The following is a 16066-nucleotide window of genomic DNA, read 5'->3' as shown; positions in this document are numbered from 1 at the left end:
CCTAGAAAGCTGTAAATTAGAAAGGGGTAAGGGATAATCTTCATACACCCTTTCAAAATTTCTTTTAATTTCCTTGCCTGTTAAACCTTAGAGCAAAAGTTTAATCAGTTTATAATGACAGTATACAACAGTATAGCATATATCCTCTTATAATCTTTTTGTCTTTGCCACAGTAAAAAAAAATTGGAGAATTTAGTGTCATTATTGCCCGTGTCTGTGATTCCGAAGGAGGTGAACTCAGCATTGTTCTTGTTTGCCAGCTATTCTCATAGACTGCAAGGACCCACAAACAGTACTAGTTTTGATTTTTTGTTATCACATCAGGGAAGAGTTTTTCTCATTAATTAGCCAACTTTTGGACCTGCGAAACTTTCAGTGTGAATCTGGTACCATGGTTCATTTTCTTAAGTGCTGCATGGATTGCAAAAGAGGAATACTGATTTGACTGTTCCTGTGTCATCCACATCTGTGAAATAGGAACCAAGATAATGTCACAAAATGAAGATCTGAAATGCAGATACAATATTTAATTTTAAACTGATGGTGAAAAAAGCAACTAACTGATGTAGAATACCTTCATTGGTGACTTTTTGCTGTTTAGTGTCCCAATATACTGAATCACAGTTGAAAATTAGATGCATCGAAACATACGTTTGTAGACTCTGAGGCCAAACAACTGTGGTTTTAGTGTGCTTGAGCCCCTGATTTATTTTCCTCCTGTTACCCAGGCCCAAAGCTTTACTCTCTCACTGCCACTAGCTATTTTGTTGCTGCTCTTCACTCAGGTGGATCTTATTTATTGTCATTTGACAGAAACTAAAAATGCAGTTCAGAAAATGCTTTACAAAGAATATTTTGTTCCCAGCAAGACCTTTCTAGCTACACAGTAACATAAAAGCATCAAAATGCCAGAACAACTTTCAAAAAATAAACTGCCCTGATGCTAAAATAAGCTTTAATTGATTGAGAATTGCACTGAGCCTGACAATCTGAACCATTTATTATTTTTCCTTTCACGCTTCAGCTTCATGTGATTTAAAGTGACTGAATTACAGTTCCCACATACCTTCCTACCCACACTGCATGAAAAAAAACCTACGCACAAACTTCTTAGCTCCAGAGGAGCTGCTGGATACACCTGGAAGACAATAAAAAAAGCTTATTGAAAGTGAAGTTTAAATAAAGGTGGTGATGATAGGAATGTTCTGCAAAAAATCCCTTTTCTGGCTAAATGCCATGCTGGGCTTCCCTCTCCTCAGAGGAGAGCTCTCCCGGGGATGTCTCTCCCTGTCAAAGGCATTTCTTTAATGCCTGCTTGTAGAGTACTGGATCCCGTAGGCCAGATGCTGTCAAAACTCTCTGTGTTGGAGATTAATAGTAGGCTGTAGATAAACTACCACTCTGTCTTCCCCATTTTAGTTTTTTTAAAGAGAAAAACACAACTGAATGGCTGTACTCAGCTATTTAAACAAATACCCTATTGCAGGCTCTCTCACAGAAGGTCAACACCACCGACAAAGATTGCTGATCAACGTGCAAAACTTTCTGTCTGATGGAAAGGAGGCTGTGCTGGAGGTCCTATGCTAGAGAGAAGTAAGCACTAGAAATAGATGGAATATAGCGATTGCCATTGGGGTCAGTTACAGGGTTTCTTCTTGGCAGTATGTTGTGGAGGATGGAAATCTGGTCAGGGACTCATTAGAGGTAACTGGTGATACTTTTAAAGGTGTGTCAGCCGTGCTCATGGCATGTTTGCATGTGCGAGCAGGGAAAGCATGGTTCACTACCTTCAGCCTGAGGAGAGTTCTTAGACTTATACCAGTATATTCGGGCTCATGGGTCATGGGTAGCTTCAGTTTCCCCATGGGCTATGCTGGGTTCAGGTCAGAACAACTCCCAAGCTAGCCTCAAGCTTCAGTTGACTTTAAGATCTCACTGCAAGTCATTATCTGAATCACAGCCCTGGACAATTCACTGCAGTCAAGAGCCAAACACAGATTTTCATTTAACTCCCAAAATTTCAAGAGGAGGAAGATGCTTAAATCCACTTTTGGCTGCAGCTCTCAATCTCCCTGCCCACGTCAGCGCTGCCTGTGACAGTGCAGTGACGTTTACATTCACAGAGCCAGCAAAGCTCAAACTGCTGGTAGAGGTTAGGGGTGATCCAGGCCCTGTCTACAGACAAGTTTCTTGGTCTGGGTGGCCAGCTGTTTCCTCAGGACTCCCAGACTTGTTTGTCAACAAAATGGACCATCGTCACCTTGGGTTTGCATCCTGGTACGTGTTTGCAAGCTGAGCAAGTTGCATGCTATCAAACATCACCTCCAAATCACAATTCCTGCTCACTGTCAATGGGGCTAGTAAATCCCTCTCTCACCTTTCTTTCTTGCCTGCTTAAATTATGAACTCTCATGGCAAGAACTGCTTCTGCTAATGCCCAGCCTCAATGTCTAACACAGTCCTGTTCCAGGAGTGGTCTCTAGTTGCCACTGTAATACAGATCAGCATGACCCAGGAATTCATGGCAGGTTGCACATCCAAAGGAAGGAATTTGAAAGAGTTGCCAGTTTTATTAATAGCCACCTCTGTAACTGCATGCAGGTCAGACTGGACACTGTGCAGAGCTTAAAAGCTGAATCCATACTGTCATAGGAAGGGTAAAAAGATATGCCTAGTCACAGTACTGTGAGGACAGAGATTTCTTTATTTAGGGTTGGTTGTCCAGATTTCCAGTGAGCACTTCCACAGTGCCAGAAGAGCGAAATAAAATATATTTCAGGAAGAGTGGGGATTTTTGAAGACTCCAGAAGCCAGCTGATCTTTTTTTCTTATTTTAATTTTTGTCATGGATTGAAGTGAGCATGACCTAGCATGGACTAACTTTATATGCCATAGTATAGGGTTTTTTAATATCTCAGATTAATATTTTTATTTTTACTGTAAAAAAGTATTGTTAAAATAGTGAAATATTTATTAATCGGGTTTTTCAGCATAAGATAATCTGTGATCCTTATTTTGACCATAGGAAATATTTGTTCATTGTATTGTTAATGCTAGAATATTTTCAGGGAAAAAAAGTATCAACATTTTCAACTGCCATTAAACTTGTAAAGTGAGTGCCACTGACTCCAGCACTTTCCAGGCTTTCACTAGAAGGTTTTAAGTCTGGATTTGATGAACTAGGTGGGAGTTATGACTTGCTTGGGATAGAGGTAGGATCATGTTCCTATTCCGAGAGCAAGTGTTGACCATGGAAATGTTGACCCTTCCATGGTTCTGCCAGCATCTCAGTCCTGTTGATTTGGTGCTAAATCTAGGGCTCCCATGCAGTGCTCTGAAATCAAACTAATGCTTTTTAATAGATGATTCCTGTAAAAGTGATTTGGCTCTGTTTCTTTTTCCTGCAAGGAAACTGAGCTTCCATCATTCTCAATTATTTGCAGCGTGGTTGTGAGCCTGTACAGGATGATGACAATCGTGCTAAACTTCCTATATTTTCTAGGATTCTGGAAACACCACTGGGAAAGGAAGGCTGTCCCTAGCATTGTGCCCAACTTAGTTTTGCACTTTGCTATACGTTTTAGCAAGCCCTGCTATAAGGAACTGTTAATAGTAAATGTGCATCACTATAGCCATGGCAGCTTCTGCATTAGAGCTTCCTACCAGCAAGAGGAAGACCTCGCTCCCTTTCCAACAGAGATGGTGTGAGCAGTGTAAAAAACGGATATTTTATGCAGTGGGTCATTTCTCCCCCAGTGCATGTGTGACCCATAATTGGAAGGAAACTGGTGATGATTCAATAGATGATGTAATGTATATCCAGTTTACAGACCATATGTTATCTTCAGGACACTTCCTCCAATTCAGGCAGCTCCACAGGTAGGAGGCCTGGTGCCAACATAACCGTTGTCATCTCCTCGTGGCTTAGCCCAACTCAGGAGGAAATAGATGTTTACAGCTTAGCCGAATCCTATCAGCTTCCTTCAATATCCCAGTTTAAGACATATGGATTTGTGATGGGGGACTAGACATGGTGTTAACCACTAGATTATGCTAATAAATTCATGTTTTATATCTGCAAAAGAATTAATATTGATAAGCATATGTTTATGAGTTTCTTATTCAGCAGAACCTTCCAGGCATATACCTAATGTGCCAGTGCTTTGCAAAATCAAGGATCTAGCAGCTGACGCAGGCATCATAGAAACTGTAAATAGACTTAATTTTAATTTAGGGGGGTAAAAAAGATACTAGAATGAGATGTAAAAAGCATTCTACAAAAACCTTTTACAGCCCATAGTATTTTCCTGTGCTGTGTGTGAAGTTCTTTAATCTGCATAACAGTCATGAAGAGGAGTGGAGAGTGTCTGAGCAGGCAGTGAGAGAGAAAATTCTGAGGGGGAACGTGAAGCATGTTTTGCTTTACTCTGAACCTGCACAATGCTGTGAGTTTAATGTGTTCAGTTGTGTATACCGTTATTTAAACAACCAAGAGACAGATCCTGCTATCTGAGACACTTAATGCCCTAGCTTTTAGCTGAAATTGGAATGCATAATCAGTCAAACACTGATTCAAATGACAGGTTCAGTGAAGGGTACTTAAGGAAATTCCCAATCAAACCTGCCCTTCAGCAGTTAATTTCACTGTTTCATTTGCATTAAAAAAATAAACCGCACCTTAGAAATAAGGGCTGCATATTGTCCTTTGAGATGTGCTTGTTCCCTGCACAAGAGAAGTAGAGTCTGACTCCTACCAGGTTTTGTCCTTTTGCTAATTCAGCTTTCATTCTGTGGAGCTTCAGAAACATGATCTTGGTGGCTAGCCAAGATTTCTTTATCTTTGAGATTCAATGTTATCTTTTTTTTAAAATACAGTTCTACTTTATTTGGACTTAGGAGGAAACGATGAGCTCCCATTGGAGGGTATTACTATCTGGAGCATGTTCATGTTTGCGTTAGAGGGCTCACTGCTCAAGCTGGAGGAGTTTCTTGTGAAAGAGTATCTCTGATGATACTTAGCAAGCAACTCGCATACAACAAATGAAGGCCAGCAACGTGTAAGACTGCTTCTGGCAGCTTATATTATGATAGGCTATGAGCAGTTCCATTTTCCTACTTTTGCTTTAGCCTCTGAAGTCTATACTCCAAGAAACAATGTAAGAATACCCTTTCTGAACTCGTGCATGTCATGCAGTTTATCCATCTCTCCCTCAATATCTCATCAGAGGTATTTTGAGTAGCTGATACTAGTTAAGTGATACTCAATCCTCTGGTGATGGAATAGATCTTATTTACTGGGTCCCTGTGCTCTGGCATGATGCTGACTGGAGTACAATGTGATGGGGCATGGATTCCCTATAAGTTACCGGTGCGTTGTAGCTACATTGCCCGGTGCAGGGTCAATGCCTACGTGACTAACATTCAGTGCTGTACACAGCACCTGAGGTCCAGTCACAAATTCACAGATTGTTAGGGGATGGAAGGGACTTCTAGAGATCATCTAGTCCAACCCCGGCAAAGTTCAATCCCCCAGTCATGCCCAGCAAATCTGTGTTTACCACACAACTTACTGTAATGTCCTTTTTCCCCAGGCCCTTCTCAAAATCTGGAGGCGCTCTTTTGTTGTCTGTTGCTTGCTTAAGTGCAGCGTGTAAAATCATTAAAAAAACATTAATTTGTTCTCTGCAGAGGCCTGATGCTTTCAAGGAGGCCTGTAGTTGACAAGTCAAACTCTCAAAGGGCCCTGGGAATGAGTGCTGGCATTGCTCATTCAGCCCTTCTGCATGCACTATATGACTGTTTTTACTCACAATAAACACTGCAGGCCATCTTAAGCATCCTTTGAAAATCTGTCGATAGACATCCTATTTCTTTATGCTGGCATAGAGCTTCCAGTTTAGCAGTGTTATCATCGTATTGGGCTGAAGGCAGCAAACAGATTTCTGTTACACGTGACATCAGGAACAGTGTCGTGCAAGATCTGGCACTGAAAACTCTCTCCACTTGTAATATATATCTTTGTGCTTTGCTTTTTGCTTTAGGCGTGCAGCTCTCCTGCACGTAGGCCTCTCAGGTGCTGTATCTTCTGGCCAGCTCTGATATAGCAGAGAAAGATGAAAGGATGCAGAAAATCAAAAACTGACATGGTGCTTCTGGGCTGTTTACTGCAGGTCAGGCTGACCATCAGTCCAGGAGAAAGAATAGGTTCTAGGCTCATAAGTTTGGTGCACTACAGCGTAGATATCTCAAGAAAAAAAGAATCACTTTGAATGGAGGGGAATACAGTAAGAAAGGCTGAAAATGTTTTCACCAAAACCTAGGTGATACTAAAATCTGCAAAACTGCCATCACACCCATGGAAGGTCATAAGTAACCAAATTCTGCTCTCTGATACTTTGCTGTTATTGCAAAATTAGTCCTGAAGCAATTGAGACAAATTTATTGGAGGGGATTTTCAAAGCTATTAGAAAAAATCCAATAAACCAAAGCATTAAGTACCTTTTCATTCACATCTCCCCTTTCTGGCCTTACCTCTCAGCTTCCCCATACAAATCCGCCTGTGTAGTATCTTGTGGGGTTCCAGCTCGGGATTTCTGATGGCCATACCGATTTTCCTGTTACTGAGAAGGGTATGCGGTTAGATCCATCTGAACAGTATGGTACCTATATGGGAACACTCTCCTGTGATATGGGCTTACATGAACTGATCATTAAAAGAAATGTATTTGGCCCTAGAGCTGATGACTTTGACCAGTGGGAATCAAACTTCTTTTGCTATTTAATTTGCAGTCCCCTGGTGTGTGTATTATTCCCAGTACAGTACAAATGAGTGCATGCAACTCAGTTATTTTTCTAAGCAAAATATTGTTTTTCTTCACATGGTTCAGGAAGACCCTGACCACAAATGGTAAGAGAGTGTTTCCAAGGAAGCATCAGTATGTCCTTGATGTCTTCTGCTTTTGCCTGTGTGTCCATTACTGGCCAATGTCAGGGACAAGGTACTGGGCTGGATAATCTTTGATCTGACCTAGGATGAACACTCTTTTTATATGCACAGGTGATAACTGAAACATTTAGCAGGGTTCACAAATGCATGCGGGGGAGCTTTGGAAGGGAATGAAGAAGGATGTGTCAGAGGCTGGATCCTTACACCTTCTCTGCAAAGCCAAGGGAATCTGAAGGGCTGGATCTTCCCTGGGGAGATCTCCCGGCCTGCAGGACTTCAGGGTGACTAGGTTCCTACCTTTAACGCTTTTGATACTTTTGTTGCTTAAAATTAGGTAAGGCAAATACCGCTTTAGCCCTTGATTGTCTTGCCTAAATTGCTGTAGGTCATGCTGAGGACAGGCCCTGGCTTCAGGAACTGGGTTGAAAGGGTTGCACAAAGTTACCTTTGGCCCTTCTTCCCATGCAGTGCCAATTACAGCTAAGACAAAGTCTAGAAACAGTCCCCGTTTGCTGCTTTGCACAGCTGGGCTGCTGGCACACTAGAACATTTTGCATACACTGATTTAACCGTTGGAAAATTTATTCACACAAAAATCTTCCCATTCTCTTAGACAAAGGATTTTTTTTTCCACATTTTGTTGTCAAAATCATTTTCCCATCTGTTATAGGGGCAAAACAACCTCCTTGCCAGGATGTTTCATTCATAGATAAAGCTTTCATTGGAACTTGTTTTAAGAAGCTAAGGGTTGGGGGCCGATTTTTCTCTCAGTGAAATCAGCAACAAAACTCTCATTGATTTCCCTGTGAGCTGAACTGAGCCTCTCAGACAATGGGGAGATTTTTAGAGGAGTTATGATGGCTGTGGACAAGGTCTTGTTGCTTTGCCCTTTCAAAAGAGAACTGTTTCTGGTGGAGGAACAATCAGAATATTTGTCTCTTTAAATGAATGATTCTTAGAGCCTGCACTCAGAGGCAGTCTCCCTCTCTGCGGCTGTGAGGCTACTCAGAGCCTCCAATAAATCAGCATGCAGGAACTGAGAGCTCTGTCCTTGAAGAGATGCACAGTGACCTTGCCTATGCTTACTCTGGAGGAATAACCAGGGGAAATACAGGAGCCCAAATAGTGAGTGATGTATGACTAAAGGCACTGCATTCTGCATGCAAATGCTACAGTACCGAAGGCACGGTACAGACGGCACGCTGCTACACAAAATGCATCTTTCCTGCTAGCCTGACCAGATTGCTGCTGTTGTTTTTTGCAGGGGACTGAATGAAATCCTCATGATCATTACATGCTTGTTCAATAATAGCACACCCCAGTCACGTCTCCTTGCAAGCACATTTCATTGGAATCACTGAGCAGAAGCAAAGAAGAGCTGACGACTATGTGTTTCCAACGCAGGTTGACGGAGCCCTGTGTTTGCCATTGGCTGCAGTTTTCTGGTTTATTTGCAGCTTCCCCCATCTGGAATATGAAAATGGGATTGAAGTAGATAATTGCTAGCAGCGGGTTTTCAAGAGAGGCTTAGAGGGAACAGAATGCCTCTTGCACAGCATAGGCTGCCTGCGCTGAAGGAGCTCTGAGAGATGATTTTAGATGTTATCCACGTCTGAATCTCCTGGAAACTTTACCGTGGAAGCAAGCTATTGCGCACAATCCTGGAGCTAACATCCAAAAGGGGCAAGGAAGGGGCAGCAGGGCCAAACAATGGGATACCTTGTCCTTGGATTGCTCACAGAAAAGCCAGCAAGCGTTCCCCTCCGCTTGCCAGCAAAAAAGGCATGAAAGTGACAATGAACTGAATTTTCCCCAGTGGAGCTTCAGTGGCTTTTAAGAAGGATGGGATATACTGACCCTTCATCAAGCAGGGATTTACTGGGAAACAGAACTTTGTTCTTCATATTCATCTGCGCCTTTGCTGTGGTCACCTTGCTGCAGCAGATTCTCTATGGGAGAAACTATCTCAAAAGGTAAGGGGGAATTTGAGGGAACAGGAAAAGTTGTCTGATCGGACTGAATGGAGACAGAGATCCAGCCATACCATTAAAATAGTTCAAACCACTTCTTGGCGTTGTACTGATGATATTAAAATCCTGTCAATCTAGGAAGGTGCATCCGGCATCTGTAATGTCTGTTAGATTATTAATAAAGGAGAATGTTAGGCAGAATATAATGATTTGTACGTTTTTTAGATTGTGTTTTAGTCCTCAGCTGTTGTAAAAATCTAGGTCTTACTCAACTTAAGCTAGAGTGACTTGTACCACCTGAGTATTTGCCCCTGATCAGAACCTGCCATAGAGGCTTCTCACCCTATGTAAGTTCAAGCTGGAGTGACTTCAGAGGTTGAAATAAGGTAGCATGCTCATTGCCTGAACTTTAATGTCTTTAGAAACAAACATGCAGATGTAATTCCTAAAATCAAAGTGGAAATATTAATGTTCCAAATAACAGCAAGAGCACTTCATTTTTTCACTGCTGTATTGTCATGAATTACTGCTGAGACTGCTTTGTTACAGAACACATTAGTCTTTGATCTGAAAATGGTACTGCTCTTTTTTACAGCAAATACCAGTGGGGATCTTCAAGTGTTTAACCTTGACCCATGCAGAGCTTATTTTACTTAAATCTAGTTGGAAGTGTTACATCTTGTATAATTTTATAAAGGGAAATGTTTCTCTTACATGCTTTGAGGTAAGTGGGTTTCAACAGTGTAGGCAGCTGCTGTGGAATTTTTGATTGGAATTTAGCTGCATTTTGATAGAAGACATCAATGGTTTGGTTCTTACCTGGTTTGCAAGTCATGTAGTTGTTTGCCTTGTGCCAAGAGCAAGCAAAACAAAGACAAATCATCAAATGTTTCTTGCTGGGGGGTGGACAGCAAGCATGATATTACTATGTATGGACAGGAGTGTTGTAGTTTATCCACAGAGCAATTTGTGTGCCTTGCTTAGCAGTGAGGCCTTGGCTGGGAGACTTTGTTTGCTTTTGAGCACCTCACTTCCAGAAAGATGGGACTCAGTTGGAAGGAGCCAAAGGAAAGCAGCAAGAATGAGCAGAGGTGTAGAAAAACTGTGTTTGGCTTGGAGGAAATTGATGGGAGATGTGATAACTATCTTGAAATATCCAAACTATTTCTGCCAAGAGGAAGGTAATAAACAGATCTCTCTGAAGATTCATGATGTGACAAGAAGTCATGGACTTAATTTGCAGCACGAAAGATTTGGATTTAACCATGAAGGGAAACTTTTAAAGAAAAAGGCTACCCGAGGAGGTATACAATCTCCATCTTTGGCGGCTTCAGGAACCAGTTAGGTAGACAAGGGTAGTAGCGAGCTGCCTTGGTGTTGAGAGGATGACTTTATGACCAGCTGAGGTCTCATCTTGCCTTATTTTCTCAGTTTTTGCCATTTATTCTGGAGGCCTTGCAGCCCTACCAATACTTGCTTTTCTAAGTCAAAATGACTGCAACATGACTAGAACAATGAAAAATAAATTCCAAGTATAAATTCAAATGAAAAAAAGGCAAAGTAAAGATACAATGATGAGAAGATTCAGCTAAAACTCTTACAGTGAGTGATGTCTGTGGCCAGTGTCTGTCCTGCCTTGTGCCCGGGAAGCCTCGTCTGTCATCAGCAGGCTGCAGGGAATGAAAAAAAGGTGATGTCCAATTCCCTGGCTTGCTAGGAGAAAGTCTGGTTCCGAGCATTCTGCCATCAAAGGGGCTCAAGAAGGGAGATGAGCGTACATTTTCACACTTGGACTGGAAAACACTGTTTATTTAAATTTTTTTATTGCAGTTTGTAATGATTGATTTTAATATTTTTTTTGTGTGTGTCACATGAAAGTCTCAAGGAGGCTTTCCCCCGACTCAGTGCAGGGACAAACCACTTTGGCTGCTTTCTGCTGGGAAGTGGTATTTCCCATCTTTCATGGAAATAAAAATGCACGATGTGGCAGTCTCTGGCTGTCAGTTATTAATGATAGAAAGGTGATCTACCTAGCAGCCTACATTGTTACCATAATATTATCATGAAGGTACTTTTTCACTTTTTCTTTCCCCCTCTCACTCTCATGCCCTGCAGTGCATTATGGTGATCATTCCCGGGCAGTTAAATTGCCAATCATCTGCTCCATGTAGGTAGCTGTAACCTTTTATTAGTCTTTTCTTTCACAAACCTCCTGTGTTAAGTACCCTGTTAGGAGCTGATGCTGGCTGTGAGGTTCCTTGGACATGTTATAGCTTGCACCTCCAGGGACCACAGTGGAGCTGGTGGTTTTGGAGAGCATCCTTGCAGAGGGGAAGTGGGTTATTTATAGCTTTGGTGCTGCTTGTCAAGCTGGAGCTTGGGGATGCTGCCTAAACCTAAAGCCATTTACTCATTAGGATCCAACACGCTGTCTGTTTTATGATAGCCTTTGCTTGCATCCCAACATCCACGACATTAACAGGCCTCTGGGCCTCTTCCCAAGGCAGCAGGAAGTTCCCTAATTTATTTAAAGAAACCTGAAAATTGCCCTGAAGTACTATTTCAGCAAAAAAAGCCTAAATATTACACAGGACTAACTTGTTTCTCTGCAAGAAGATGGTGGAAATAGGTAAAGACCAGGAAGGCAGGGGGAATCTGACCCAAAACAAGCAGCTTGGGCACAATGCATGGGACAGCATAGACTAGAGACTAGTCCCAATAAACGGTGTGGACAAACACACCCTTTTCTGGGACAAAGATGGAAGGGTTAGCTGTATGAATGTAAGCTATGCCATGCCACTACAAGCAGGGAATGGGCTGGTTTTATTACCATAAAACCCACCTGAAGCTCTTCCTGGAGGGAGCCATGGAGGCTTGTGGTCCTGCATTTGCCCACGGCCATGCTCCCAAAGCCTGGCTGTGGGGATGGCAGGACTGCAGGCAGGAGAGGATGCTCCAGGAAACAAACTCTGATCAGTGAAAATTGATAAGAAGCCCAGCTTCCACTCAAGTAGTCTCTTTCCCCTTAATGAGATATTAAAGAGGTCCTGGCATTGCTGGAAGAAGAGGAGAATGTAGAGTGAATTTCTAGGTATTTGCACGTTTTTCACCCACCATATAATGTTCTCTGCTCCTTCCCCTGCTTTGTACCGTCTTGTTGGAAAGCAACATCCTCCCCACCCTTTTTTCCCTTTTTTGGTTTTCCCCCAAGTGGGATGGATGTGGGTGCTCTTAGCATGGCCAATGCCTCATCCCCGTAGTAGCAGCTAAAATCCTAATGAGAGAGTTAAACTGCAAGCTGGAGAATGACATCAGGGAGCTCTGGTCTCTGTAACTCCTGATTCTGAGTGAAAAGGATGATGAAATGCGATATAATTGAGGGACTTTAATACGGATCTCTGGGGTAATTATTTTTATTTTAGGATTAATGTGATGATTAAAAATCCTCTGCATTGATCTGCTAAAGTAGGTTAAATGGTGTGGACTTCTGCTTAAATCCAGAGCTGCCACTTGCTTTTGTATTGACTCATCTTTCCAATGCTCAGCTTTCAGCTGAATTTTCTTTTGAATCAGATGCTCAGCTGAGGGCTGGCCTTTTTTTGTGAGCTCTTGTTTGGCCAGCAGGGAATAATTCTGGATTACATCAGGAAACTGCCACTACAGTAAAAAATGTTGAAATGGTCCCTGTCTTCATTTCGCAACCTGTAGCATGGGGGAGATCAATAGGACGGTCCTTGTCCGCTTTGGTAAGGGAAAAATATCAGAGCAATACTTTGCTATATACCAATATTCTATTGGCAGGGAATTCACTAAATACTTTTTTTTAACAGCCTGACTTCTGCACAGGGTGAGAGTCAGCTGAAGAAGGGAATCTGCCCCTTGAAAAATATCTTTTTTTCAGCCAAGTGAGGAGAACACGTTTTCAAAGCTATGAAAGACTTTAAACAAAGATTACCCCGGGGTCTATCAGAGGAGGCATGTACAATAACTCAAAAAATCACACAGCAAGAAACAGCAAACCTTCCCATGCAGGCAGCTTACAGTATTTGAAAGCTTTACATCTTTTAAACAAGACCAAAACATCACTCCTATGTGTGTGTACCCTATAATTAATATCAGACTCTTATAACTTGAGGTTATATCACCATTTTAGTATTTCTGAAGCAGCTTTTATTCAACAGTTGCAAATCAATCCCCAGTCATCTTTACCCTTTTCCTTACCCAGGTAAGAAAGATAGCTTATGATCGTGTGTTGCACAGCATGGACAAATAAGGAATAAACCCATAGGAAATAAACCTGGACTACATCTTGACAGATCATTTAGTCTGTACCATGCTATAAGACAAGATCATATTGTATTTATACCAGCAACAGCAGTAGTTGTGATGTGGAAATGGAGGCTGCATGTGGCGTGAGTGGTATTTTGTCCTAAGCTGGGCTCTTGAGAAACTACAGCCAAGTCATGTCAGTTGAGAGCTCCTGCCCCATACCTGGCATGTGCTCCTCTGGCCTCTTCATAACACCCTGTGAAGATGTTAACCGTAACCTGAGACCAGTGTTAAAAGTCTCTTTCCAATTAAATATTTTTCCCAAGAGATGTAAGCTGAAGGTCACCTAGCGAGTCATGTCTCTAACACACAGCTCTGTGCCCCCTCTCTTTCTAACCAGTCTGATATATTATCCAGGCAAAATGACATGTGACCCGTGAGTCACCTCGCTGAGTCCCCGATGGGGCTGCAGAGGAGGTCTTGGGTTTTGTCGGTTTTCTTCAGAGGAGAAGAGCACGGGAAACTTCAGGAGACTACTATGTGTATGTATGGGATATGGCCATCACCTTAAAGCGACCAGATCTAGTCTATCATAGCAGGAGAAGCCAAGACTCTGGCCATGCTGTTCTTGCTACAGGATATTTCCAAGAGCATTTCAAGGGGATGGGGACGGGGGTGCTGGGATCCCCATAGTGTCTAACTAACCTTGCAAAGACAAGGAGCTGAACCAGCTCCCGGAAAGGTCAGAGGAGCACTGGAGCTTGCGCTCAGGGGACAGATGGCAGTGGGATGGAGGGGGCAGAACAAACAGGGAACTGATAGATAAAGTCAACTGCCTGCAAAGTCATGGCCCACTGGTCATCCCATTCCCTTTCTCACTGCTTCGGTTGGTTGCTTTACATAATGCTCCTATCTCCCCACATCAAATAAAAGGAGAGAGCTCACAAGTACGTGGCACGTAAATTAAAGCTCTGCAGGAAATGGCAAACAATCACAGCTCTGTCACAGGCTGCAATGGAGACTTTTATTGTGAAAAGTATCCCAAAGCCAAAATCTTACCTTCTGCTACTTGGAGTTTTTTCTGAGCCATAATTTTAGCTTGCTGTTAAAGAAAAGCATCATTAGTACCAAAGCATGAGAGTATATTATTTCCTCTCTTGTGCTCTCTGGCAGTGCTCTCTGTGGCTCTGATGCAGCAAACAGACAGGGTTTGAATCCCTGCTCCCTCTGGACTTGCTTTATTTCTGGCATTGCTGTGTTGCACTTCTGCCGTTAAGATGGCAAAAACACCTGCTGACCTATTCTGTGAATTGCCACTCCTTACCCGTTCCCTAGACAACAGTAAATTAAGGTAATGAAAGTTATTTCAGTATTTTATATGTGCAAATTGCGTTATCCTGAGTGTGTCATTCCCTGTTGTATTACACCATGGTCCTTCCTGAGCTCAAACCGCAGGGGATGTGAGTCACTACAGAGTGACCTACAGACACTTGCCCCTTTTGCTGTGGCCACCTGGCAGTCCTGAAATCAGTTCCCATAAGCCCACCCTACACAGGAGTTGTTGGTTTGCCTTGGGTTTGAATCATGCTGGGCTGTAGGAGCTCTTCAGAAGCTTCTTGTCATGGAGTGATGAATTATAGGTGTCCTGTTTACCAGCCAAAAGATGGCCATTATCCTCCTTGATTAATACAAAGACAATTAAATCCTAATTCTAATTCACATAATACCCAGTAGCTGCTTGCTTCAGTCTAACTTGTGTGTGGGGATCTAGGCCTACTTCTGTCCATGTGAACAGCTCTTTTTGAATATTTGACTGAATATCTAGGCTAACTCTGCTTTCTGCACTTTACACAGATCATTGCCTCTGTATGACAAAGTAATGATGAGTTTTACCAATGCCCAGCATTCAATACCTGTGAATCAAAGCCCTTTCATCCAAAGTGGTTTAGACCTCATGACATTGCTTTCAAAAACATGTGTTATAACCTGCCATCAACTTGCTTTATGTCATTTTGAAAAAAAATTAGCTGCCTGACCTCTACATGTATGGGCAGGTACAAAGTTCAATCTTACTTTTGTAGAAAGCTAAACCCAGTCTTCCTGTTCTGAGTTGTGCTACACCTGTGTCCTCCACAACCCCAGCTGTGAGAGATCACATGCTTGACTGCTGACCTCCGTCACCAGTGTTCTAGACCTCCTGATAATTCGATCTTTTATTTTTGACCTGATTGGAGTTTCCTGATTGTTCTTACTTGCAGAATTTGGTTCAGACATAATCGCTGTGCAAAGCTTTGTATTTTCTTACTTTTATTGTGCCTCATTCTTACCCTTGATTGCTTTTTCATTTCATTTCTCATTTTTTAATTCAAGTGTATTCATTGCTCAGCAGTCCATGCCTCCCTCAGGCAAACTGTGGACTTAACCTCTCATTTCTTTAAGGCATCCTTGCCCTCCATTGCTTGCATCCATTTTGTTTCTTCATCAGCCCTGCAGATAGTCACCGTCCTTCCACGTCGTCTTTGTTTAGTTAGTTCTGTGCTTTAGTTCTCATGATGGAAACCTTAAAAGCAATCTCTGTCACTGGTAGTTTCATGATACTTCCCATAAGAGCAAATACAGTCAAAGTTAGGCTTTTCACAGTCCAAGCTGAAAATCTTGGGCAGTCAACAGTTTGGAGGGTTTGCTCAAATGATAGGAGGATATTGTGTCATCCACTTCTGCGCATGGAGAGAGGGAATATTGCAGGCTTCTGTAGCTGATACTGGATACAGACACATTGACTCTAAATTGCATTTTGCTCATCGTGTTCAGCACAAGTCCTTGGTGCAGCTGGGGCTTTGTAGGTATCTTTACACAGAAGAATATAGTGCAGTGTAGGGAC

General features: G+C 42.3%; 1 protein-coding gene across 3 annotated transcripts in view; it reads left to right on the top strand.

Annotated features, from left to right (window-relative positions):
* The first annotated feature begins 1496 nt into the window (after nucleotides 1-1496).
* Nucleotides 1497-16066, top strand: part of ST8SIA5 (ST8 alpha-N-acetyl-neuraminide alpha-2,8-sialyltransferase 5) — a 56361-nt gene continuing 41791 nt past the window's right edge. For 2 of the 3 annotated variants that reach the window (XM_075739744.1, XM_075739742.1), the window contains exon 1: nucleotides 8070-8919. In XM_075739744.1, the coding sequence (XP_075595859.1) occupies nucleotides 8789-8919 (131 nt within the window). In that variant the 5' untranslated portion in view covers nucleotides 8070-8788. Of the gene's footprint in view, nucleotides 1594-8069; nucleotides 8920-16066 lie in introns of those variants that run through there. The other variant, XM_075739743.1, reaches the window with a different exon arrangement.

Source organism: Balearica regulorum, chromosome Z (assembly GCF_011004875.1).
Source record: "Balearica regulorum gibbericeps isolate bBalReg1 chromosome Z, bBalReg1.pri, whole genome shotgun sequence".
Taxonomy (NCBI): domain Eukaryota; kingdom Metazoa; phylum Chordata; class Aves; order Gruiformes; family Gruidae; genus Balearica; species Balearica regulorum.
The sequence above is the reverse complement of the archived record's forward strand: the minus strand, read 5'-3'. Positions and strand labels throughout refer to the sequence as shown.